At 38.9% G+C, this 27,785-nt stretch overlaps 1 protein-coding gene across 4 annotated transcripts in view; it reads left to right on the top strand.

Annotated features, from left to right (window-relative positions):
* The window catches only part of Ypel (Yippee-like), a 485,504-nt gene that overhangs the window by 407,792 nt on the left and 49,927 nt on the right, over positions 1-27,785 (top strand). For all 4 annotated transcript variants that reach the window (XR_012967632.1, XM_076209305.1, XM_076209307.1 and 1 more), the window contains exons 4-5: positions 2,055-2,138; positions 5,761-5,804. Coding sequence is in view for 3 of the 4 variants with exons in the window: in XM_076209305.1 (XP_076065420.1) it covers positions 2,055-2,138; positions 5,761-5,804 (128 nt within the window). In the remaining variant the exon portion in view is untranslated. The remainder of the gene's footprint in view (positions 1-2,054; positions 2,139-5,760; positions 5,805-27,785) is intronic.

Raw genomic sequence — 27,785 nt, 5'->3', positions numbered from 1 at the left:
TCAGCATGCTCCTCCTTTGTAATCCTTTGTAAGAAGGAAGAAAACTGAGAAAAACACACTAAACCAGTAGATGGGAAAACAAGTAAATTTGAAGATCTATAGAAACCATTAAAAACTGAAATTAACCACCCTGCATATGAGGCAGTTGGAGCAACTTGAGGAAAAATATAATTAAAGCAGTAATGCACTTCAAAATAATTTTCAAACCCATAGCTTTAGAACACACAGATATAACTTAAGAAATACAGACTATCAAGTTAGACATAAATGCCACCCCTCCATTCTCCAACAAAGATGTAGAAGGGGCAATAAGGAAACTGAAAAACTCCTACATAAAAGGTCCAGATGCCCATGCAAAACACCTCAGTCCAAATACAATATAGGCCTCAGCTGATAATTTCAATCACTCCTGCTTGTACAAACAAATAGATGCAATCAGGGAAAGAGCACATATAATCCTCATGTTAAAATCAAACCTCCTGGCACCCTACAGACCATCATTATGACCCACCGCATCCAAGGGATGCTATATGCAGGCTGATCACAGAAAAAATATAACAAATCGGCCTATTTCCCCAAACAGCAGATTCAATGAAGGCCACTTCAGCACACTTCTCACAGACTTCACCCACCAAGTGCTGGAGGGGTTCATCAAGAAAGCAACCAGAAAGAATAGTAATAGTGTCAATAGATATAAACAAAGCAGTTAAGTCCCAAGACATGTATTATAAAAAAATAATGATAATGAAAAATATATAGATACAGATATTCACAGGAGTGACAAGTGACTAACAAATGTCTTGGCCGGCAGACAATGCTGAGTAACCCAAAGCATCCAAATGTCTGGGACTGAAATACTGTATGGTAGAGTTCCCCAAGGAGTAATTCTCTCATCTACATTATCCAACCTCTTCACTAGTGATCTCCCAATACCAAAACACCAAAGCTTTCACTTATTCACCTATGCAGATGATATAATGATAACTCCGCATAACAGTTATAAAATAACTACCAAGAACACCCAAACTTACATAGCAGTGGCTCAGAAAAGATAGAATGGATGCCTCCTTTCAAAAATCATGAGATATATTATTCATTCCAGAAAAACTAATAGTTAAACTGATGGCCAAATTCTTTTATTGGAAAAGAGCCCCAAAATTGTAGCCCACACTTTTAATACTCAGATAATCCTTGAGACCACATGTCAAGGACCAACCTGGCAGTGAAAATCAAGAAAATAAACATATATCAGTAACAAGCACAGGCTCTGGTGGCAAAAGTGAGCTAATCAAAATCTACAAGCAGTTCTTTAGAACTACACTTCACTATACTTCCACAGCATGGTTCCCAACAAGAGCAAATGGAGTGTTGATACCCAGTAAACTATACAAATATATAGAATGATTACAGGATGTACATCACAATAGAACATCTGGACTCAAACCAAAATCCTCCCCTTAGGTACACAGTTCTATCCAAGAGCCCTCAACCCTGTTCATCTATCTCCATACATCACATAAGCACAACTAAGTGAATGAAAAAAAGATAATATGCTACTGAAAGATCTACAACCTACCACCTGCTTGACACAATGCATTTATACAAAAACACATTCACACTCAGGTCACAAAACCAGCACTTCAAGACTGACCAACCAACTCTATACTCTATCAGACCCCTTCAAACATTAGACATTAAAAAAAAAAAAAAAAAAAAAATCCTTCCTAAAGGCAGTAAGAACCATACTAACACCATCCAACACTAAAGTACGGTAATACCAGTACAGAAAAGGCCTGGCCACAGAAATAAATGCCCCCAAACACAACCATCACAGAGAAGATTTTGAACACCTCAACCTACACTGCCTCACCTTGTCTATATCCAGACAGCAACACAATATTCTTCCTTGAATGACTTAGGCCAATTTATTGACCATTGCTGGTTACCTGGGACCCATGGATCACCTGCAAGAGTCTGTAGCAAGGGATCAATTGTATGTTGTGCTTACAGTATAAGTTGTTTATATATAGGTAAATGTTTCCCTTTTCTTTCAGGCGTTCCTTCCTTCCTGCCACCGCACCTATTCATGTATACACTGTAGGGCTCATCTGGCCAACCACGACGAATTGATATCAAAGGTAAGCTGTTGTAAGATTAGTGGAAAGCTCATAGTTTATAGTTGGTGCAAATTACTTGGCTTGTGTAGTCATAAATGAATACTATTTGTGTAATCTGTGTGCTCTTGCAAAGTAAAGTGGCTAAGCATGAAAGAAGAACATCTTCACTCGTATCACACATATTTCACTTCTTTTATTTCTCTGCGCTTAAACCATGCAAAAATGGCACCTTGTTTAATCCCTAGCAGTACTGCCTGTTCATCCCCATTACACCTATCTCGTGAAATAGGTCATTCCTTTGTTTCATACATTCTTCTCCAGCCTTTTGAGTCACATGTATATATTTGCTTGTGCAGCATGTTCAGCATTCCTTATTCATGTACGTGTGCCAGCAGCAACAGATGCTAGTAGTAAGGCCTTGTGTGTAATCAAAGTTTGCATCCTTGAAAGCTTACCAGATGCCTCATACAGGGTTTAAGTTACAAAAAGATCTAGACAGTATATAGGACTGCTGCAAGGAGTGACAAATGAACTTCAGTACCAAAAACTGTAAAAATTGGAAATGACCCTAAGCTCTAAAAGACTTTCAATGAACTATTTAGTTGAAATGAAGTAATACATTCCACAATACCTCTCTATCAACCCTGTCATATGCTCTCTTTCCAATTCCATGAAAACTGAAAATAAATAAATAAATGAATAAAAATAAATTAATAGATAAATGAATAAAATAAAAAATATATCCCTACCTTTCCCTCTCCTAAATTCACACTGCTCTTCCCCAATTACTCCCTCCATTCACCTTTTAATCCTTTTAATTAACACATGCTCCTACACTTTACCAACCACACTCAACAGACTGACCCCTCTGAAGGTGCTACATTCATAAATGTATCCCAGCTTGTATAATGGAAGTACACATGCATTTTTTCATGGCATTGGTACACTTCTTTCCCATAGACACACATTATAGAATCTCACCAGCCATTCCATTGTAATTACTGCACCCTTTGCAGACATTCCACATGACTTCTATTCAACTGAAGTGCCTTTCTGGCTTTCATCTCTTTCATTGCTACTTGTATCCACTCGTTTGCTTTAGCCTTATCATTATTTCCCACCACCACAGTCATTCATTTAGTATCTCCCACTACTAGTCAGTCACCTTATCCTCCTTTGCATTCAATAAGTGTAAGTTCTCTGCTCATCTTCCTCTCAAAGCCTTCAAGCCACCACTTCCATTAACAACTGTCCATCTGCTATCTTTACCCCCACCTCTCAACCTGTCATGCTTCACATTTTTTTCACATTCTAAACTTTTTTTCTTCTTCAAATTTTTAAATAAAACACATACCCCCACCTCACATAAACTCTTTTCTTGGCCTCCCACTCCTTGTCTTTTGCTCCCACTCTTTACTTTATACCTCTTAATGTCTTCAATGCAACTATTCTTTATATGCATACCTCTTTCTTCTTTATGACCTCAATTTTTTCATTCCACCATTCATTGCCTTTTTTTCTGTTCCTCTTAATCATTCGTATCTCATACACCTGTGCACACTTCAGTACTTCCTCCTTAAAACATGTCCATTCCTCCTTAACACCTAGGTCTCTCAATCCAACACTTGCCAGCTACCACTTGTGGAGACCTTTGGCCCAGGACATAAACTCACTTCAGGAATTGGTGTTTTATGTCCTGAGCCAGTTCCTAAAGTGGGTCCATATCCTGGGCCCAAACATACATGTAAGTGGTAGTTGGTGAGTGTTGGATTAAGAGACCTAGGTGTACTCCCATTTCCCCCTTCTCTTTCACAACATTCCATATATCTCAGTTTCACCTGGTATTCTTTCCTTATCTCATATAACTCAGTCACTTTTAGCTTCTCTCTGCCTCCCTTACTTTTCATCTTTTCCTACATTTGTTCTCATCCCTTGAAGATGATGATCAAGCATTCCAATGCTCTTTTCCCTAAATATTTTCATGTCCTGAACTCTTCCAGTCACCTTTTGGGCACCACTACATAATTCATGAATTTCCTCTTGACTACCTTTCCACCAGTCAACCCAGCCCATGTATACATGTGTCTCTCTTTTTAGATATTATTCATTATTATGATTTTCCTGTTCATACACATTACCAGTATCGCTCCACCTTCGTTCCTTCCTAGCATGCCCAATTTCCCTGCTATTACATCCACTGGCTCATCTAATTTAGCATTTAAATCCCTCATCACCACTACATTTGAGGTTTGAAGACAGAATGAGTGGTAGGATTGTGAGTTTAAATGCCAAGAATCCATTGAAGTTTTATTGCTGACATTTCGTCCAACTAGGACTTCTTCAGAGGTAACCATCTGGCCTTTCTGGATACAGTAATATGGAAACGTGGTAACAAGACAGCATTTTCTGTCCACAGAAAATGCACGAACAAAAACAACATTGTGCATTACTACTCCGCACACCACAACAAAGTAAAAAGTGGAATCATTATAGGTTTCTTCCTGAGAGCATTTAGAATATGTAGTGAGGAATTTCTCCAGGAGGAAATTAATTACATTTTTGATATTTTCAAAAAATTATGTTACCCAGTTGGCTTTCTTTATAGAAACAAGGAAACGTTGTTACAAATAAGAAATAGGGGTAGCAAAAGTAAAGAGGCTAGTGATGAGAACTGTGTGTATCTATCCATACCCAACTCCAAGTGCTCAAATGTCATAGAACAAAATCTCACCAAGACATGCCTGAAACTGGCATATAGCACGGGAAAAAAATAGGCGACATTGAGAAATAAAGTTAGAAACAAAGTCCAAGATGAAGATAACTGTTTAGTTTACAGAATTCCATTTAAAAGCTGCCCCACTAGTTACTATGGCGAAACTAGCAGAGGAATTCACAAGTGGATGATGGAACATAAAAATGACATCAAAGCCCACCAGACCTCCAACTCATTAGTGGTACTGTACATATCAACAACTTCGGCCACCTGCCGGATTGGGAAAGAATAGAGGTGCTCCATAATGAACTTGACAAAAAGGAAAGGAAGACAATTGAGGCAGCGTACATTACTTCACTCCCATGTAGCAATCATCAGGATGGTTTTGTCAAGTTGGCGAGGGTAGCAAGCAGCCTAATTCTCCACGAGGCCAGATGAAAGCGAGATGACGACAGCATTGACTGGGGAGGAACGGGGTGAGCTGTGTGAAAGTTGTCATTGTCTTATTTGTGTACACTCTGAAGAAGTCCTAGTTGGACGAAACATCAGCAATAAAACTTCAACTGATTCTTGCCATTTAAACTTGCCACCCTACTACTCACCACTACATTTATATTTCTTCCAAAAATATCCATATACTCGTGTAGATAATTTCACAATGCATCTGTCTCCTCACTTTTCTCACTACCAAGGACAAATTCACTCACACACACCCATGCCTCCCAACCTAATCTCCTTTACACCTACATCATCATCACTGACATTTCCTTCCATTCAGCTGTTTGTTATAATTCATTAGTACATCATGTGCTCATGTGTATGTTTTGCACATTTGCTTTTGTGAATATATGATTAAGATAATTCTTATGATGTTTCCATTTGTTTGTGGAGCATCTTTAAAGATGACTAATTCTTCTCTTTTGTTCACAGTCATTCCAAGGAAGTCAAGGAAGAGCTTATTTGTTTAATACTGTGTAAGTACCTAAATTAGTATTCTGTACTATTGATGATTATTTTTATATGTTATGTAAGCATCAGTAAGCAGGATAGAAGAGGGCTGCAAAGTATTTATTTGATCTTTGGGTAGTTTGCCCCACTTGTTAGGGACTACATAGCTTAAGGATGTTAAGAAACATTGTAGTGTTTAGGGATCCTGCTGTGACTGGGTGAATCATGTTGTCATGGTTGTATGAGATCATGTTTTGTTTTGTATTTACATCCTGACAGAGAGGTACTAAAGATAAGCTAAGGACCTACTGGCTATTATTTATCACTCACCATCAACCTCATATAGTACCCCATAGACAGATTAGTGTCAATGAAAAGAAACAAAGATAACTAGACACAGTGGTAGTACAGTGAAATACTATAAATCAGTTTTTCTGTGACTAAGTTGGGGTAATTGAAGAGTGCATGTGGTTTTCGGGATGACACCATAAAGCATGCCGGCTATGTATCGATTTCAAAGAATTCAAGAAACCAGTGAGGATTGATTGTCGTTGCAGTTACATTGTGTGGTTTGTGACTGAATCATCGGTTTGATTTAAGTGTTCATTTTGAAACATAGCCTAAGCATTGACTTTTTGGTATGTTCTTGGTATTGCTAGAAATGGCAGTAAATCAGTTGAAAAATTATCCATTTAATCCATCAAAGATTACTTGGATCTATGGATTAATCTATTAGAGGCTAATCTGGGTAGCTTGTTTATCACTGAAGATGTTATAAAGAAGAGTATTCTTTTTGTGTTACTGGGATCAGAAGTTTTTAATGTTCTACAATCAGCACAGATCATATTGCATACTCTGTAAATATATATGAAAGTTTTTGATAAAATTATTTTAAAAATTACAAAAAATAAACACTTATGCCGTCAATGCTACTTCCCGATGGGGAGGCCCTTGGCCTTGATGACCTGCTGGAGTCTCTTGGGGACAGAATCGGCCAAATTCTGACAGTGGGAATCAGGAAGTTCCTCCCACACCCTCCGGATGGCTATCTCAAGCTTGGGAATTGTAGATGTGTCCTCCTGACAAAGGTGTGCTTTCATAATGCCCCATAAGTTTTCTATGGGGGTAATATCAGGTGACTGACCAGGCCATTCCTTTATGTAGTCAACCTTATTATCACTGAGAATCTTTTTGGCCACCCTTGAGGTGCGGTAAGAAGCACCATCTTGCTGAAGGATCTTACACCCAGTTTTCGCAAAACACTCCCCTAATTTCGCCTGCAGAAGGTTAATATAACCCTTAAGGAGAATTACAAGGTTCCCCAAACCACCATAGCCAGGGGCGCCCCACACCATAAGATAGGGTGGGTGTTTAATGCTCATCACTGTCAAGCATAGATCACACACTGATGCAGTAGGAGACTTCCACACCTTCATTCCCTTACTCTGACTTGTACAAAAGGTCACTTCTTTGGTCCAAAGGACCTTATGCCACTGAACAAGGCCCCAGTCTTTATGATCCTTAGCAAATTGGACATGGCAGTGCCTTTGTTTCACAGTGATGAGGGGCATCACCTGTGCTTTCACTTTCAAGTAATTTAACCACTTCTGAATATTTTCCTGAATTGTCCTGATGGAGACATCACTGAGAAGCTTAGGGTTCTTTTCCTTCAATTCCTCTGCAGTTGTAGAAGGGTTAAGGTCCAACTAACATTTTACAAGCTTTAACGCCTTCAGGTATATCTTCAGGGCCTTGCCCCCAGCATTTTTGTGGAGGGGCATGGTTTCAGTCCCTCCACCTGTGAGCCATTTTGTTAGGAGTCGGAACACAGTACACTCTGTCTCACCTTTTTGGAGTTCAATCACAGTGTTATCACATGCTGTGCAACTTTCAGGCATCACACAAAGGCCAGGGCACACCCCAAAAGTCAGTGAACACCATAAGGAAAAATGATGAAACTCGGTGACATGAAAAAAAGAAAAAGTACTTCCACTGAAGGATAGTCACACTCTGACCGGCTTTGTCTCACATGGCTATTGCTTGGGTGGATGGCTGAAGGTTGCCAGTTAGTCACTTTTTCCTGCATGGTTCTTGTGAATGAGATATCACACAGGTCCCAAAAATGCAGACTATTATGCATACTCAAAAAGTTTGCAAAACTGTATGTGCTAACTTTACCTAGTTGTATTATACAGGAAGAGAGCTATGCTTGTAGTGACCTGTCTTTGTATCTTTCAGCATCTAGTTTGTTCTTAAATGCTTGTATATTTTTTGCACACACTGTTGCCTCATCCAATTTGTTCCAGATATCTACCACTCTGTGTTGCCTCATCCAATTTGTTCCAGATATCTACCACTCTGTGTTGCCTCATCCAATTTGTTCCAGATATATACCACTCTGTGTGGGAAACTATTCTTTTTCATATCTCTTCTGTAACTATCCTTTTTGAATTTCTTTTCATGTCCTCATGTTTTTCTCTTACCCTACTTTAATAAATCTTCTCTGTCAAGGACTTCCATCCCTTTCATAATTCTGTATATGGCCAGTAGATCTCTTCTTTCTCATCTTTGTTCCAGGGTTGGTAGTTCCAGTTTGAGCAATCTTTGTATGTCAATTTGGAGAGTGTTGGTGCCATTTTTGTTGTTGTTCTTTGTATTCTTTCTAATTTCTTTATATTCTTTTTTAGTGCTGGGTGTCCACAGTGTCACAGCATACTCCAATCTTGGTCTTATCATTGTGACTAATATTTTTTTACTATTTCCACATGCAAGTAGTCAACGGCCACTTTCATTGATCTTAGTAAAGTGTAGGTTTCTCTGACTATTTTGTTGATATGCTTGTCTGGTGACATGTCTTTGCTGATAATTACTCCTAGGCCCCTTTCCGAGCTAACTTTGTTTACTTCCTTTGTACCAATTTTATATTCCCCTAATATTCTATTTTTACTTTTTCCAAACTCCATTATACTACATTTCTTGATGTTGAAGTTCACTTCCCTAGTTTTGACTCCATTGCCAGACTTACAGGTCTTTTTGTAGTGATTCACAGTCTTCCTCTGTACTTACCGGTACTCTCTTTAGTAGTTTTGCATCATCTGCAAAGAAGTTCATATAACATTCCACACCTTCATCCATGTCATTTATATACAGACGCTCCTCTACTTACGTTCATTCGTTTTACGTCTTTTCGATTTTACGTTTGAACTGACTGTAAAAAAAAAAAAAAAAAAAAAAAAAAAATTGAGTGAATTTTTTAGTTTAGCGCGCTCTCCGTAGTTCAAACGATACTTACGCATGACGCTGCGTCCATTGTTTACATTGCACAAATGACAGACTGAAAGTGCCTTGCCTCATCCTCCTCCTCCTCCCCTCCCCTCCTCCTCCACCATCTCAATTTATATTGCTTGAATTTAATTTATTTGAAATTAATGTTATTATTTTACAATGCTATGTGTATAATTAATTATTTAGGGGTGTTTTGTAAGATACGTAACTAAAACGTAAGTTGAGGAGCGTCTGTATATGGCAAACATTATCAAAGCCATTACAGAACCTTGTGGGACTCTACTTATCATTTCTTCCCAGGTCGAGTTTTTGTCTCTTAAGTACCACCCTCATTTTTCTCCCATTAAAGAAATCTTCCATCCATTTCAATAACTTTCCTTGTACACCACCTATTATTTCAATTTTTCTTAGTAGCTTTTTGTGTGGTACTTAATCAAATGTTTTATGTACATCTAGGAAAGCACAATCAGCCCATCCATCCCTTTCTTGCATTATTTCTATAAGCCTCAAGTAAAAGCAAATCAAATTAGTGGCACTTTATCTTCCATGTCTAAAGCCACATTGTTTAGGATTCAGTATATTATTTTCTTCCAGATGTTTAATCCATCTACTTTTGATAACTTTTTCACATATTTTTGCTATTGTGCTTGTAAGGGAGACCAGAATTACCAGTTTCCAAATCATATGATAATATTGTTTCTTTGTGGAAAGCACACTATGTAGTCGAACCTTCCTATCACAGAAGCCTTTTGGTATTCCAACAAAGGAAAAAGAGGAAGAGTCTGTGAATGAGTTACAGTGGAGACTCAATACTCGAACTTAATTCATTCCAAAAGGCTGTTTGAGTATCAAAAAGTTCAACTACCAATGCCTATAAATCAGGTAATGCATTCTAACCTTAGAAAAACCTTAAATTCATGGCAGCAATATCAGGGTGGCACCTTACAAAGGATTACAAAGGCGGAGCATGCCGACAGGAGACCTTTTGGTCCATATCTAGGTCAGATGCAAAAAAAATCATAATAAATTAATAAATAAAAACTATAATAATCTAAATAACAAATAAAATACATAAATAAATGCATAGGTATAGTTAGATAATAAACAAACAGGTAAATAGTAAATAATAATGAATTGACATATAACTAATAATAAAAAAATCAAAACAGACGATAACAAAACAAAAACAAATAATATGAAATGAATTATAATCATTACAGCATCTTGCTTAGGTGTTTATCTAAATGAACTGAACTACATTGCACTACCTGTGCAGGAAGTTTATTCCATTCATTAACTACATGGTTGGCAAAGTTGTTTCTACCTATTTCCAAATTGAATCTATTTCCAGACAGTTTGAGACCATTGTTTCTTGTCTGATTCTCATTCAATGGGAAAATTTTGTCACTTTTGATGTTGTCAATTCCCTTTAGAATTAAAGACCTGTATCAAGTCACCTCTGAGTCTATGCTGTTTTAGGGAAAACAGATTCATATATTTTAGTCGATTTTCATATGATTTATTTTTTATATTTGGAATCAGTTTTGTGGCTCGCCGCTGTACTTTTTCCAGTCTGTCAATTTCTTTAATGAGATTCAGTGACCATATGGAAACAGCATATTCCAAATGTGGACAAACTAACGATTTATATAGCTTGTTAACGAGTGATGGACTTTTGAAATCAAAAGATCGCGCAATCAGTCCTAGAATCTTATTTGCTTTCTCAGAGGCTGAAATACACTGCTTGGATGATTTGAGATCATTACTGATAATTACGCTGAGATCTTTTTCACTATCCACTTTTGTTAACGAATTTCCAAATAACTTGTAATCGTACTTACTGTTATTTTTACCTATGTGCATTACCTTGCATTTACTTGTGTTAAATTTCATTAGCCACTTTTCAGTGATCATTTGCCATTCCGCTCAGTTTTGTATCATCAGCAAATTTGGAAACAGTAGATTTTAGTCCATGGTCTATATCATTTATATATACTATGAATAGAAGTGGCCCAAGAACGGAACCCTGAGGAACTCCACTTATATTATTTTTCCATCTAGAAGTTTTTCCATTTAAAACAACTCTCTGTTTTCGATCATTCAACCAATTACTAGTTTCTCGACTCTGTTCACTGCCGCAAATATTTCTTGATCTCTGTAGTGGAAACTCTTTCCTTGCTGTTCCTCTCCTCCTCCCCTGAAGACAGTTCCTGAGTTACCTCGTGCAGCTGTTCCTGGTGAAGTTGATGCAGCTCGTGAGTGGTGCAGTCTTCAGAGTGTGCTTGCACCAGCTCCTCCACATCATCACAGTCCACCTCAATGCCTGTGGCCCTCCCCAGAGATACAAATTCCTCCACCACAGCAGACTCCTGGACTGAAGGCTCGAATCTCTCAAAATCCTTGGCTGTCACACAGGTCAGCCACAGATTTTTCCAGACAGAGTGCAAGGACCTCACAGAAAATTGAACCCAGGCTTTATAAGCAATACACAGTGGAGGATATTAAAGTGATTCTTCCAAAACTCCCTCAGAGTGAGCTCTGTTTCAGAAGTCACCTCAAATTGCCTCTCTAAAGTGCTTTTGTGTACAGCTTCTTAAACCTGGTGACGACATTCTTGTCCATGGGATAGATCAGTGGCATGGTGTTGGGGGTGGGGTGGGGAGTTTACATCACTTCAATGAATTTATACCCCTTACTCAATTCTTCTTCCACACCTGGAGGGTGTGCAGGGGCATTGTCTGTCAACAGGAGGTCCTTTAGTGGTAGATTCTTCTTTATTAGGTATATCTTCACTGCAGGTGCAAACACCTGCACAAACCACTCCGTGAAAAACTGCCTGGTTATCCAGGCTTTCTTGTTTGCCCTCCACATCACACTGAGTTTGCTCTTTTGCATACTGCTCTTCTTGAATGGCGTGAGGTTTTCAAATGGTACACCAGCAGCGGTTTAATTTTGCAGTCACTGCTAGCATTGGCTTGTGTCCTGACAAACACTTCTCTTCCTTTGTTATATTGGTTCAGTTTGGTAGTTTTTCCAAAACAGGCCTGTCTCATCATAATTAAAGACATGTTGTGGGCTTAAGTACTCTTTATCCACAAATTTCTTAAATTCAGGCACAAACCTCTCGGCGGCAACTTTCATCAGCACTTGTGGCCTCACCATGCCTCACAACAGAATGAATTCCGGTTCTCTTCTTGAAATTCCCAAACCACCCCTTACTAGCTTTAAAATCTTCACTGGAATCAGAGGTAGTGTCACAAATAAGATCTTTATGGAGCCGCCTAGCCTTTGCACAAATTATGCCCTCTGAATATATGACAGAATCACTAGATCTGCCTTTCATTTATCCACACCATCAACAATTTTTCCATTTCTTCCACTGCCGTAGATTGCTTAAGTTGCTTTTTCGCACCCATCACCACATCAGCTCCCTTAATGTCTTCCTTGTTCTTCAGTATGGTTGCTACTGTAGATTTTGCCATACTGTAGCAGTGTGTCGGTGAGGAAAGTTGAAAAACGGGGTCTTGCTTCCATGAGTTTAATTGCAAGCGTATGTAAACAAACAAGCGACGTCTAGAACGTCTTCGTATCAGTAACTTAACAAAAACAAAAGATGTCTACATAGGATTCAATTAGATACACACGACTAAAAGTGCTGTATAGGATCTAAACCTATTACAAAGTATAAAACATATGAGAATCACATATAAAAGGAATCTACAGCACCAGTATACAATTCTTTAACACCATTTTCATGTGTATAAAAATAATAATAAGACAATTAATCTCAATTTACCACATCCCTTTTCCCTTATTGAAAAAGGAGTATCCATATGAACATAACTGAAACATTTATCTTTATAACACCACAATTATAGATTCAATCTATCAGGTGGTTTCACAACTCTGCTAGATCTTCTAACTGGTTGTGGACTTGGTACTTTCACAGCATTATCATCATTATCAACATTTACAGAGGAATTTTCATCAGCCTTATCGATTACTTCTGAACTATTAGGACAGTGTCCTTGACCTGAAGAATACATAGTCACAAAAGGTTTACTGCTACCCGAGTTGTCTTTACGTACAGTGTCATTACTGGGAACAGTTGGTGTATATCTAGGCATAAGTTGATCAGAATGTCTTTTCCAAACAATGTTTCCAAAATCTTTTAACATCACTTTGTAGTTTCTCACACCTAGAACTTCAATTACTTTCCCTTCCAACCATGAATGACCTTTGCCATAATTCTTTACAAAAACAGCATCATCAATCTTATATTCAGACTTCTCAAACTTACACTCTTTTTCCAAAACCTTTTCCTTCTTATTTTGTGGTTTAATTTTCTCAATTATACCTCTGAAGTTTCTGTTAAACATTAGCTCAGCTGGAGCTTTACCTGTGGAACAATGAATTGAATGTCTGTAGTTATACAAAAATCTACAAATTCTGGTTCTGATATCACCTTCCTTAAATTTACTTAATCCTTCCTTGAAAGTTTTTACAGCTCTCTCAGCTAAACCATTAGATGATGGGTTATATGGGGCTGGTGTCATATGTTTTATTCCATTCTTTTCAAAGAAAGTCTCCATTTCCTCAGATGCAAATGATGAGGCATTATCTGAAACTACAATGTCAGGTAACCCAAAATTACAAAAAGTTTTTCTCAGCATAGAAATTGTTACTGTAGATGTTGTTGACTTTGTTACATGAACATCCATAAATTTTGAGTGTGAATCCACAATCACTAAGAAATAACTTTCATTGATTGGACCTGCATAGTCCATATGGAGTCTACACCAAGACTTACCCGTCTCAGGCCATGATAAGGTAACTTCCTGAGAACCTTGAAAATTTTTAAAACAAATTGAACAAGCTTTAGTAACCTCAGATATATCTTGATCTAACTTAGGCCACCATATCCAATTCCTGGCTTCAGCCTTCATAGCACTGATACCATTATGACCTACATGTAGCTGTGGTACTCCCCCAGGTAGGCGTAGCTCCTCCTTGGGGATCGGTGCCATCTGCGTAGAGCTGATGGCCAGGGGTGGTTGCTGCTGATTGGCCCCCAACTCTTGGGGTTGGGGGGTGGTCCCACGACGTAGATGTTGCAGCTCCATACAAAACAAAGCCATAAAAACAATTACAGGCTGCACAAATACAACACCTACAGACCATTTACACCATGAAACAAAAGTCCTCAAAGTCAAGGACCACCTCGACATGAGAGGCACACAAACACTTGCTGCAGCCACCACAAACACATCACACCCGCTACACTACATAGCAGAACACCCACACACACCAAGAAACATTAAAACTACACCCAAAGACCTTTATTACGCACAGATACTCTCTTCTCTTCCTCCACAACCACCAAATACCAGCCGCCGGAAACATATTCATAATCATATCACTCACCGCTCCATTAACACACTGAAAGACAACACACTGCTGCATGCCAGACCCCCTGATATCCACCCTTCTGAATCCTCTCTCCCACGAAAGGACAGAGTCCACTTGGCCAGACTGCGATGCGGTCACCACCCAGCACTTCTAAGCTACCAGAAGAGGCTGGACGACCGTGTTGTGAACAGCTGCCCAGGATGTAACACTTCACCCCATACCATACAACACATAATGGAAGACTGCATTATACACAATCATGCACGCAAACAACACAACATACACTCTATAATGGATTTGTGGGAAAAAGTTTCGGCTGTGGCCTTCCTTGGGGAGACGGGACTGCTCGGACAGACAGTCTAGGGAACGACAACAACAACAACAACAACAACAACAACAACAACATGCAGCTGTGAAAGTACACTACTTCTTAATTCAGCTGGTATAACTACTCTATTCCTAAATAGCAACACATCTTCATATATACTTAAATCTGCTTTAACTGCTGCATATTCAGAAATAACAGGATTATCAATCCACCCAAATTTAACACATTGGAAAACCTTCCTCAAAACAGGATCACTCTTTGTCATAACCTTAACCCTTTCATAGGAAATATTTTGATCTTCCAAATTTTCAACTAAATTCACATATTCAGCAGGTGTATGTGAGTCTAAAACAGAATCTGATACAGGCAAACGGCTCAGAGTATCTGCTACAATGTTTTGTTTGCCTGATTTAAAACACAATTGGTAATCATACTGGGATAACAATAATGCCCAACGCTGTACTCTTGCGTTTGCATTGACAGGAATCTGTTTCTCACTACCAAATAAACCAAGTAGAGGTTTGTGATCTGTACGGAGCACAAACTTACGTCCAAGCAAAAAATATTTAAACTTAGTTACCGCGTACACTAACGCTAGAGCTTCTTTGTCCAACTGAGAATAATTTAGCTCAGCAGCAGACAGCTTTTTACTTGCAAAGTAAACTGGTCTTGGACTACCATTCATTTCTTGAATTAACACACATCCTACTCCTACTGGTGAAGCATCTACTTCAACAATAACATCATGTTCACCATCAAAATTGGCTAGTAAATCAGAGTTGACTAACTCTTCCTTAACAGTCATAAATGCTTTTGCTTCAACAGAAGACCACTTAAATTTTGCATTTTTCTTCAGTAAATCATACAGAGGTGCTAATACACTTGAAAAATTTCTTACAAACCTACAATAATAAGTTACTAGACCCAAAAATGATTGAACTTCACCTACAGACTTTGGTATAGGTGCTTCTAAAATAGCAGCAAGTTTCCTTGGTGAAGGTTTTATGCCATCACCTGAAATGACATATCCTAAGTATTCTAAGGAATTGGTATTCAGAACAGTTTTCTTTTTAATAGCAACATTATGTTTCTGAAATACCTTCAACACTTTATCTAATCTCATATCATGTTCCTCTTTAGTCTCTCCTCCGACTAATATGTCATCTAAGAAGGCAACTACTCCATCTATATTCATCAATAATTGGGATATCAATCTTTGGAAGATGGCAGGAGATGATGCAAGTCCAAAGGGTAATCTTTTATATTTAAAAAGACCTTTATGAGTATTAATTACTAGCAATTCTTGACTCTCATCATCTACTGGCACCTGTAAGTAAGCATCTTTTAAATCAATCTTTGAGAATATCTTGCTTTTCCCAACAACAGCAAAGATTTCATCAACTTTAGGCAAAGGGTACTGGTCACATGAAATACTTTTGTTTAACTCCTTGAAATCTACACAGATACGCATTGACTTTTTGTCAGCTTTTAACACTGGTACAATTGGAGCTGCCCAAGTACTAGAATGTACTGGTTCAATGATATTGTTATCAACTAACTCTTCTAAAGCATCTTCTACCAATTTTCTGTAGTGGTAGGGCACAGGCCTTGCTTTTTTCCAACTAGGTACAGCACCGCTCTTTAGGTGTACCTTTGCTACAACACATGAAATTGGCAATCTAGAATCAGCTGAAAAATTATCTAATTGTACCGTATTTTCCGGCTTAAAATGCGCATCGGGTTATAATGCACACCCATGCACTACGTTATCTCAGTACACAGATAGCGCGCACCGGCGTATAACGCGCATGCCAGGAAAAGTCACTGGTGGCTAAAGCTCGTGAACTGCATGTATGCGACTCCTGCTTGCGTTGGTTCATTGTTTTGTGGAAAATTTGAGCCATGAAAAGTTTATTGAATACAAAATGTACATGAAAAATTTCGGATTTTTACAGAAAAATTTTAATTTACTATCCTGAGGGAATAATTCATCTTACAATTTTTTATCACCGTGTACAAGTTTTTATCACCGTGTACAAGTTTTTATCGCCATGCAGTAACTGTTTCGGTTCATAAGTGTCTTTACTGAAGTGACGTTTAGTTTAACAAACTCTTGCAAGAGGGTATTTAGTGTAGGCTAGATTGGCAATAGAACTGTCAATCTCGGCCCTGATCTCGCATATTCCGGGTGAGCTAAAACGGCCAACGTTCATGATGTTGGTACCAGTGCTGTTTTACGGATCCCAAATATTTGCATAGACTACGATAATTAATGTTAGTAAAAATAAACCAATGAAATAACGGCAATTAATTACTTAGTATCATGTGAACGAGGTTACATGGAGAAGTTTTTTTCATTGGCTAGAGCCACCGCTGGGAAATCTGTTGATTTGTCACTAAATTAAGTGTCAGTTTAGGCATCAATCAGGACACAACTAAGAAAAAGTCGGAACTACATGTACCGGTATATGACTCATGTTGTGCGTTGGTCCCTTATTACTTTGTAGCTTAAATAGTTTGTAGGAAATATGATCTAAAAAAAGTTTATTGAAAGTAAAATATACAGAAAAATTTCTGGATTTTTACAGAAAATGTTCATTTTATATCTTAAGGAAATAATTCGTCTTTACCATTTTTTTTTAATACTGAAACAAACTACAAACTGCTTCGTTTTAGCTTTGAACCTGCAATAACAGTGGTGAAATAGGACAGTCTCTCATCGAGGTGACGTTTAGTTAATATAACTCCCGAAAGAGGGTGTTGTAGTCACGTGTTTGACACGAGTTTATGAACGGCCGCAACGGAATTTGTACTATACCTAAAGTGAAGCAACAAAGCCAACATAAAAATTCAAACTAGGATGCTGTGAACATGGGCAAATATCATGAATATTGATCATGTTTATGGCGTATTCTTTCATATCACCATGGCTGTTCTTGTTCTCACGGAACGTCACAGAGAAGTGTGCCGTCCCGACTTTGTGACGGCCAACATCGTCACGTTGTTGTGAAAAAAAATTACACACACAGCCGCAGAATTTTTATCGTAGGCCGTAGATAATGCACACCACCGGATAACGCGCACCCCCCATGTTTAGGCCCTTCCAACGGAAAAAAGTCGCGCACTATACGCCGGAAAATACGGTACCTTGGAATCCAAAACATTAACTCCTTCCTCTATACCTGTGAGTGCAATACCAATTTTAGGCATTAAATCTCTTCCACATAAGTTAGAGTTATTAGATTCAACTACATACAAAATTTGAATTACATTGTGACCATTATAAAATATATTTGCATAAACCTTACCCAAAACATGCAAATCATTATTACCATAAGCCTTCAAAATTTTATCACTAGGCTCTAGAGATAAATTTAATTTCTTAACCCAATGCAAGGTTAGAGTCGACACACTGGCACCACAGTCAATTTCATAGGGCACATTATGACCTTCAATATTTATATCAACCTTGTTTCTCACTGGCAAAACCTTACCTACAACACTGTGTATAGGTTCATGAGAAATATCAACACTAACCACTTCTGGAAGGCTAGGTCGATCCACTAAATGTAACAATTGGTTATCATCACTACCAGTATCTCTCTCTTCCTGAGAAATTCCCTCGAAAACCATATTAGTTTTCTTTTTTCCAAACGTCTTCTTGTTGGTAAATTTTCCAAAAGATCCTTTCTGGGCACTGTGTGGCTTACCAGACACAGTCTTATCAAAACGGCACACTCGTTTTAGGTGTCCTCTCGTGTTACAAACTGAACAAGTTAGGTGCTTAAACCTACAGTTCTCACTTTTATGTGGATACCCGCAATGCTTACAACTTTCTTTTTTCTGACTATTAACATATTCAGAACTAACCCCCACTTTCCTCACTTCAGTAGTCGGGAGCTTTTCTCCAACGAAAGCTTTTTACAAATTTAAAATTTTCTCTAAGGTGTCCGTTGAAGACATAGTTTGTAAATCCAAATTCTCTGCAACTAAGTTCGGGAAATACACTTCAGTTTCAATAGCCATAAACAGTTGGTCTCTCACTCGGGCGTCGAATAAGGTCCCAAAGTTGCAATCTTTGGCTAGACTTTTCAAGTCTGCATACAAGTCTCTTAAACTTTCAACAGATTTTTTCTTTCTGTTTTGAAATTTAATCAAACTCCGATGATAGCTCGGTTTAACCTTGTAATGTGCTTCTAAAAGCTTCACTAAATCATTATAGTCTTTCTCATGTGGCAAATTAGGTGAAGTGAGCGAAGCTAGCGTGCTGTACGTTTCACTTCCTAATGATACTAATAAAGAATTTTTCTTCTTGTTATCATCAGTGACTCCATTGTATGCAAAATGAGCTTGCAGCATACTAAGCCATATCTCCCACTTAATCTTATTGGGGTCAAAACAGTCAATCTTACCTGAGTTATTTGCCATTGTAATTCTACTTGTATTAAATCCAGTTTCCTATTGAAACAATTGATTCGTAGCCTGCTACACAAAGGCTATTTACGAATCCAGAGTGGCCAGGACGGTTCCGATGGGGTGAATGGGTGAGTATATCTTCATCCTTCGATTTCTCCACCATCAGTTGGAAAGGCAGCTATTTCTGTCTTCTAAAACTGAAATCAGTCCTTTGGCTCACTAAATCCACAAATCCTCGTCGCCACTGTAGCAGTGTGTCGGTGAGGAAAGTTGAAAAACGGGGTCTTGCTTCCATGAGTTTAATTGCAAGCGTATGTAAACAAACAAGTGACGTCTAGAACGTCTTCGTATCAGTAACTTAACAAAAACAAAAGATGTCTACATAGGATTCAATTAGATACACACGACTAAAAGTGCTGTATAGGATCTAAACCTATTACAAAGTATAAAACATATGAGAATCACATATAAAAGGAATCTACAGCACCAGTATACAATTCTTTAACACCATTTTCATGTATATAAAAATAATAATAAGACAATTAATCTCAATTTACCACACATACAACACTCAGCTGCAAGATCAGTGATTCTTGCTCCTTTCTTGTATTTATCAATAATCTCCTTTTTCTGTTCAATGGTTGTCACTACATTCTTCGTTTTAGGTTTATTTTCACCACTAATAAGCCTCTTTGGTGCCATTGTAAGTTTTTAAATGAAAAACCACAGACAGAATGCAGAAGAATGTTTTTCTCACAACCACAGCAGGACAGCTGGCGGCGGTGAGGAGGGAGAGGCCAGGAGCCTTTGTTTCCAACTATGTGTACGAACATCACCAAGTCGAACTTTTGTGTTCAAGTATCGAAAAGTTAGACTTCCAAGATGTTCAAATATTGAGTTTTAACTATATAATAATCGTGTATTTGGATCACAGTTTGATTCCAGAGAGACCAATTCAGTGGAAAATGGTGTATTTTTCAAACTTGGTAGCCTTGGATATAGATTTAAGGAACATGAACTCTATTAAAGTTTTGGAAAATATTCACAATTTGGAAAGAGTTTATGTTGTGAGCTCACAACGAAACAGTCTGCAGTTAGATTGGCGAATACAATTTGTGGATATTCATATGATAGTAGGTTTTGTAGGTTCAAAAACCTTAGATGTAATTTGTGCCATAAAAAGGATCATTTACAGAGTGTGTAAAGAGGAAAAACCAGTTTCTCTTAGGTTTAATGGAAAAAAATTGAATATAAAGCTGCAATTGGTAAAGGCAAGAGCAAGAAAAGCATTAAGGTTCTGAATAGTGGTGAAGAAGTTAATGATGATAAATTGATAACAGTGAAAGGACATGTTGATGTTCTTCATCATAATGAAGTTTATTTCAGATTGAATAAGGGACTAGTACTGTTTGAAGTCCCATTTGAAGTGGACAGTGGTGCTGCTGTGTCAATTTTGACCAAAGAGTGGGTAAAAAAGTTGAATTTGAAAATTTAACCATGTCATTAAAAACTTACTGTTTATGATAATAGAAATGTAGAGGTTTTAGGCAAAGTAGTAGTTAAGATTCAATATAATGAATATTATGCTGTACAAACCTTTTATGCTGTTGATTTTCATAACGCAAATATATGTGGACATGACTTGATGAATAATATGGTTATTTATCTGACTGGTACAAATGATGAATCTAGAGTTGAGAGAATGGATGAGGTAAAGGTGGAAGGCATGATTAATAACTATTGTGTAGATACCAGTAAACCTTGTCCACTGTCCTGGGTCAGAAGCAGTGTCGCAAGACACAGCACATCCACAGCAAGGCCGCTTCATTAAATCGGCGACCCCCCCTCTCCGTCCCACCATGCATAAAAGGAGAAGACGGGGAGAAATCCCTTTGGGCTGAGTCAAATTTTGCTCACACATACTACCTCACCCCCCATCCCCCCACCCATTCCACCTCATGCATCACAACATCATCCATATACAACCATTCTCCATTCACCCCTGTCTTCTGTCCTCTCCCATCCTTCCTCAACAGACATTCCCCTCTTCCCCAAAGCCCCTTCACCCCATCCATCCACCTCATCCTAGGACGTCCCCTCATGTTCACTCCCTCCACATCTGCCTTCCATACCTCTTTTACTAGTCTTTCTTCACTCATTCTTTCCATGTGTCCAAACCATCCTAATACTCTTTCATCAACCCTATCTCCCGACTCCCTTTCCACCCCCGTTCTCCTCCTCACCTCCTCATTTCTCACTCTATCTAGCCTAGTAACCCCCATCATACTTCTCAGACACCTCATCTCAAACACATTCAAACTCCTTCTCTCTTCCTCTCTTATGTTCCATGTTTCTGTCCCATAAAGGGCTGTTGGCACAATCACTCCTTCATACAGTCTCCTCTTAGCATCCATTCCCAAATGTCTATTCCTCATTACACTCTTCAATCCACCAAGGCATTTACTCGCTTCTCTCAATCTACATTCTACCTCCACCTTCACTCCACCTTTTCCTGCCACATTTGCACCCAAGTATCTAAAACTATCCACTTCCTCCAGTCACTCTCCCTTAATGCTCACTTCCAGTCTGCTGCCACTTTCACCCCTTGTACATCTCATCACCTTACTTTTACCCACATTTATCTTGAGCTTTCTTCTATCACATACTCTCCCAAACTCTGTCACCAACTTCCTCAATCCCTCCTCCGATCCTGCCACAAGCGCAGTGTCGTCTGCAAACAACAGCTGGCTCACCTCCCACTTTTCTCCATTTTCTTTAACCATCTCCAATCCCTGACCCACTACCCTTGCAGTTACCTCTCGCACTACTCCATCCAGAATGTATATCTACAAATACATGTTGAAGAATAAAGCCAAAATTACTTAGTAATTAATACTCATAAAGGATAATTTAAATATAAATGTTTACCTTTTGACTTATCTTCATCTCCTGGTATTTTTCAGATATTGTGCAATTTTTTGCCAAATTGGAGGGTATTGCTACATATTTAGATATCATTTGTGGTATTACTCAAGTAGAACATGATACCAGATTGAGAAAAGCTTTAGAACTCTTGCCAAAATATAATATCAAATAGATAAAGGTGAAATTGTTTTGAATGCTAGATCTATTGAGTATCTAGGTTACCACATATCTGGCAAAAAGAATAAAAGCTATTTTTGATTGTCCATGTGCTACTTCTATAGAAGAAATACAATCTTTTCTAGGTATGATAACCTATTATTGCAAGTTTGTAAGGACATTTTCTTCAAAGCTATCTCCATTGTATGATTTCTTAAAGAAGTAAAATTTCAATAGAATGCAATCCATAAGATTGGGTAAAAGTAAGGTGATGAGATGTACAAGGGGTGAAAGTGGCAGTAGACTGGAAGTGAACATTAAGGGAGAGCGACTGGAGGAAGTGGATAGTTTTAGATACTTGGGTGCAAGTGTAGCAGGAAAAGGTGGAGTGAAGGTGGAGGTAGAATGTAGATTGAGAGAAGCGAGTAAATGCCTTGGTGGTTTAAAGAGTGTAATGAGGAATAGACATTTGGGAATGGATGCGAAGAGGAGACTGTATTTTTACCTAGTTGTATTTACCTAGTTGTATTTTGCGGGAAGGGGAGCTATGCTCGTGATGTCCCACCTTTGTATCTTGCAGTGTCTAGTTTGTTTTTAAACTCATGAATGGTTTTTGCGCATACTATTTCATTGTCCAGTTTGTTCCAAGTGTCCAAAACTCTATGAGGAAAACTGTTTTTCTTCAGTTCTCTTCTATAGCTATGTTTTTTGATTTTCTTTCCATGTCCTCTTGTGTTTCTTTTGTCCCAGTTAAGTAAGTTCTCTCTATCGAGTACCTCTGTGCCTCTCATGATTCTGTAGATGGTCAATAGGTCACCTCTCTCTCTTCTTTGCTCCAGTGTCGGTAACTCCAGTTTAGCCAATCTCTCCTCGTATGATAGGTTTGCAAGTGCAGGTGCCATTTTTGTAGCTGCTCTTTGGATTCTTTCTATTTTCTTTATATTCTTTTTGGTACTGGGGGACCACAATGTCGCCGCATACTCTAATCTAGGCCTTATCAATGTAACCAATATTTTTTTTATCATGTCTTTGTCCAAGTATGTAAACGCCACTTTTATTGATCTTAGCAAGTTGTAAGTCTCCCCGACAATTTTGTTAATCTGTATATCATAGGACAAGTCGTTCGTGATAATTACTCCCAAATCTTTTTCGGATCCTACTTTCTTTACTTCTTTGGTTCCAATTGTATATTTTCCTGTTATTCTGTTTTTGCTTTTTCCAAACTCCATTATGCTACACTTCTTAGTATTAAAGTCCACTTCCCATTTCTGACTCCAGTTCCATACCCTATTTAGGTCTTCTTGCAGTGCTTCACAGTCCTCATCAGTTTCTATTTTCCTTAGCAGTTTGGCGTCATCGGCAAAGAAGCTCATGTAGCAGTTCACGTCCTCGTCCATGTCATTCATATAGATAGCAAACATTGTTGGTGCCAGCACAGATCCTTGCGGTACTCCACTGATCACCTCTTTCCAATCTGAATATTTTTCTCTGAGCACTACTCTCATCTTTCTACCAGTCAGAAAGTCCTCTATCCATTTTAGTAGGTTTCCTTGTATTCCTCCTATGTGTTCCAGTTTTTTTTAGTAGTTTTCTGTGTGGTACTTTGTCAAAGGCTTTTTGCAAGTCTAGGAATGCACAATCAGCCCATCCATTTCTTTCTTGCACTATGTCTATTAGTCTTGAGTAAAAGCATATTAAGTTTGTGGAGCATGATCTTCCTTGTCTGAATCCGAATTGTCTTGGGTTTAATATGTCATTGTCTTCCAGATGTTTTACCCATCTATTCTTGATTATTTTCTCACAAAATTTGGCTATGGTGCTTGTTAGTGAAACTGGCCTATAGTTGGTGGGTTCTTCTTTGTTTCCTCCTTTGTATATTGGTACAATGTTAGCGTTTTTCCAGTCCTCGGGTATCTTTCCTTCTTTGAGTGAGCTGTTTATTAAGATGTGTATTTTGTCTGTTAGTTCTTCTTTGCACTCCTTTAGAATCCAATTTGCAATACCATCCGGGCCATGTGATTTTCTGACATCCAGCCTTGATAGATGTTCTGATATTTCCTTTAGTGATGCTGTAAACTCATTCATGAGGGGAGATTTCTTGTTTTTATCTATGTCACAATTTGGTATTTTCTCTCTGGTGAAAACAGATTTAAAGTGATTGTTCATGACTTCGGCCATCTCTAAATCTTCTGTGTATTCTATGTTTCCTTGGCATAGTTTCACCATTTCCTGTTTGTTTTTAAGTTTACCATTCACGTACCGATAGAATAGTTTGGGTTGCTCTTTGCATTTGTCTATAATATCCTTCTCATGGTTCCTTTTTTCCTCTCTTCTCACATTAACATACTCATTTCTATAGTTAACATAAATTTGCCATTTGCTTTGTTTTTTGTCTTTTCTCCACTTTTTCCAAGCTTTGTCCCTTCTGTCCTTTGCCTCACTGCATCTCTTGTTGAACCAACATTTAATGTACTCTCTCTCTCGCTTTTGTCTTGGTACATGCCTGTTTACACCTTCATTGTAGTTTTCCATCAATATATTCCATTTCTCTTCCACTGTTGTTTCTTCCCTGTAAAATATTTCCCAGTTTGCATTCCGGAAGAATGTCTTTAGTTTTGTAAAGTCTGTTTTGTTGTACATCAGTCTTCCTTTCCTATGCTTTTCATTCCTCTCTATGTCTATTTCTTCCTTTAGTACAGTTTCGATGAGTACATGGTCACTCTTTCCAATTGGTGTCTCATACTGGACTTTATGCACTATTTCAGGTTCTGTTGTAAATATTAGATCTAGTTTCGATGGCTCTTCATTATTTCTGTACCTTGTGTTTTCACGGACCCATTGGGTCATTGTGTACTCCATGGTCATATCTAGCAGTACATTGCCCCACGAGTCATCTCCTCCTTGCACTGTCATGCTGTCCCAACAAATTTCTTTGCAATTGAAGTCCCCCATAATTACCAGATTACCCTTACCCATTAGTATCTCATTTAGTGATTTTCTTGTATCATCTAGCATTTTTGTATGTTCGTTTTCTTTCCAAGCGCTTGTTTTTGGAGGCACATAAGTCACCACAAACTTTCTACTTTTCATATTCTTGCCTTCGACTTTTATCATGATCAATTCAACATTGCCTTTGCCCTCTGCAATTTTTGTCACCTTTAGGTCTTTCTTGGCCAAGAACATGATTCCCCCTCCCTGTTTCTTGTCCCTGTTTTTTATCCAGTAGTTGTATAAACCTTGTCCGATAACAGTGGATGGTATTTCACCTCTTAGTTTAGTCTCTACAATTCCCATTATGTCTGGTTTTGCTTCTAACAGATAATCATTGAGTTCGTTCAGTCCCGAAATTAGTCCGTCAATGTTGGTATAGGCCACTTTTAATTTTCTTCCTTCTCCCTGGTTTCTTCTTCCCTTGGTTTTTTCGCTTTGATGCGCCATTGTCTTAATCTCAAGTCTATTACTCTCCACTGGAATTCTTTGCATTCTGTCTCCGATCTCTTCAAGTTTTTTTCCTTTGCTTCTTCTCTTATGAAGGAGTGATTGTGCCAACAACACTGTATGGGGCAGAAACGTGGAACATAAGAGAAGAAGAGAGAAGGAGTTTGAATGTGTTTGAGATGAGGTGTCTGAGAAGTATGGTGGGGGTTACTAGGCTGGATAGATTGAGAAATGAGGAGGTGAGGAGGAGAACAGGGGTGAAAAAGGATTTGGGAGATAGGGTTGATGAAAGAATATTAGGATGGTTTGGACACATGGAAAGAATGAGTGAAGAAAGACTAGTAAAAGAGGTATGGAAGGCAGATGTGGAGGGAGTGAACATGAGGGGACGTCCTTGGATGAGGTGGATGGATGGGGTGAAGGGGGCTTTGGGGAAGAGGGGAATGTCTGTTGAGGAAGGAAGGGAGAGGACGGAAGACAGAGGTGAGTGGAGAATGGTTGTATATGGATGATGTTGTGACTGCATGAGGAGGAATGGGCGGGGGGGTGGGGTAGTATGTGTGAGTAAATTTTGACGCAGCCCGAAGGGATTTCTCCCCGTCCTCGCCTTATATGCAAAGGGGGACGGAGAGGGAGGGTCGCCGATTAAATGAAGCGGCCTTGCTGTGGATGTACTGTGTCTTGCGACACTGCTTCTGACCCAGGGCGGTGGGCAGGGTGCAGGGATGACCCGTCATCCAGGAGGTGCTCAGATGAGAGGAAGGGTGGGAGGGGTGTGGAGTGTATTTAGGGATGAAATGGGTGGGAGTGTTTTTATGCCTTTCCCTTTTTGGCTACCTCCCTTGGAAGGGGGAAAAAGCCTTGGTATATGTATGTAGTAGAGAGTGTGTCAGGATTAGAAATGGAGAGAGTGAATGGTTTGAGGGAAGGTGGGACTTCGTCAGGGATGTGTTATGTCACCCTGGCTGTTCAACTTATACATGGATGGGGTAGTGTGAGAGGTAAATGCAAGGGTGGTGAATCAGGGAATGGAAATGGTTAAAGAAAATGGAGAAAAATGGGAGGTGAGTCAGCTGTTGTTTGCGGACGACACTGCGCTTGTGGCAGGATCAGAGGAGGGATTGAGGAAGTTAGTGACAGAGTGAGTGAAGAAAGACTAGTAAAAGAGGTATGGAAAGCAGATGTGGAGGGAGTGAACATGAGGGGACGTCCTAGGATGAGGTGGATGGATGGGGTGAAGGGGGCTTTGGGGAAGAGGGGAATGTCTGTTGAGGAAGGAAGGGAGAGGACGGAAGACAGAGGTGAGTGGAGAATGGTTGTATATGGATGATGATGTGACTGCATGAGGAGTAAATTTTGACGCAGCCCGAAGGGATTTCTCCCCGTCCTCGCCTTATATGCAAAGGGGGACGGAGAGGGGGGGTCGCCGATTAAATGAAGCGGCCTTGCTGTGGATGTGCTGTGTCTTGCGACACTGCTTCTGACCCAGGGCGGTGGGCAGGGTGCAGGGATGACCCGTCATCCAGGAGGTGCTCAGATGAGAGGGAGGGTGGGAGGGGTGTGGAGTGTATTTAGGGATGAAATGGGTGGGAGTGTTTTTATGCCTTTCCCTTTTTGGCTACCTCCCTTGGAAGGGGGAAAAAGCCTTGGTATATGTATGTATGTATGTAAGATTGATTTTGCTGAATATACATTTTGGGTCATTTTGATGGAGGAAGTCCTTTAATTGTAGAAGTAGATGCATCTCCGATTGGAGTTGGATGTGTATTGTTACAAGAGGTAGATGGCATAGAAAAACCAATTTCCTTTGCAAGTAAGAAATTGTCAAAAATTGAACTGAATTATTCTCAATTGGATAAAGAGGGATTACCTCTTGTGTTTGCTATTAAAAGATTCAGGTATTTTTTATTTGGTAGAAAATTTGTTGCTAGAACAGATCATAAACCCTTGTTAGGCTTGTTTGGAAGAGAAAAGCAGATTCCTTGAAATACTAATGCTAGAATACAATGATGGGCTTTATTGTTATGTTGGTATTATTTTGAATTGGTTC

The sequence above is a fragment of the Oratosquilla oratoria genome, chromosome 26 (genome assembly GCF_046742065.1).
Source record: "Oratosquilla oratoria isolate Oo_2021 chromosome 26, ASM4674206v1, whole genome shotgun sequence".
NCBI lineage: Eukaryota > Metazoa > Arthropoda > Malacostraca > Stomatopoda > Squillidae > Oratosquilla > Oratosquilla oratoria.
The sequence above is the reverse complement of the archived record's forward strand: the minus strand, read 5'-3'. Positions and strand labels throughout refer to the sequence as shown.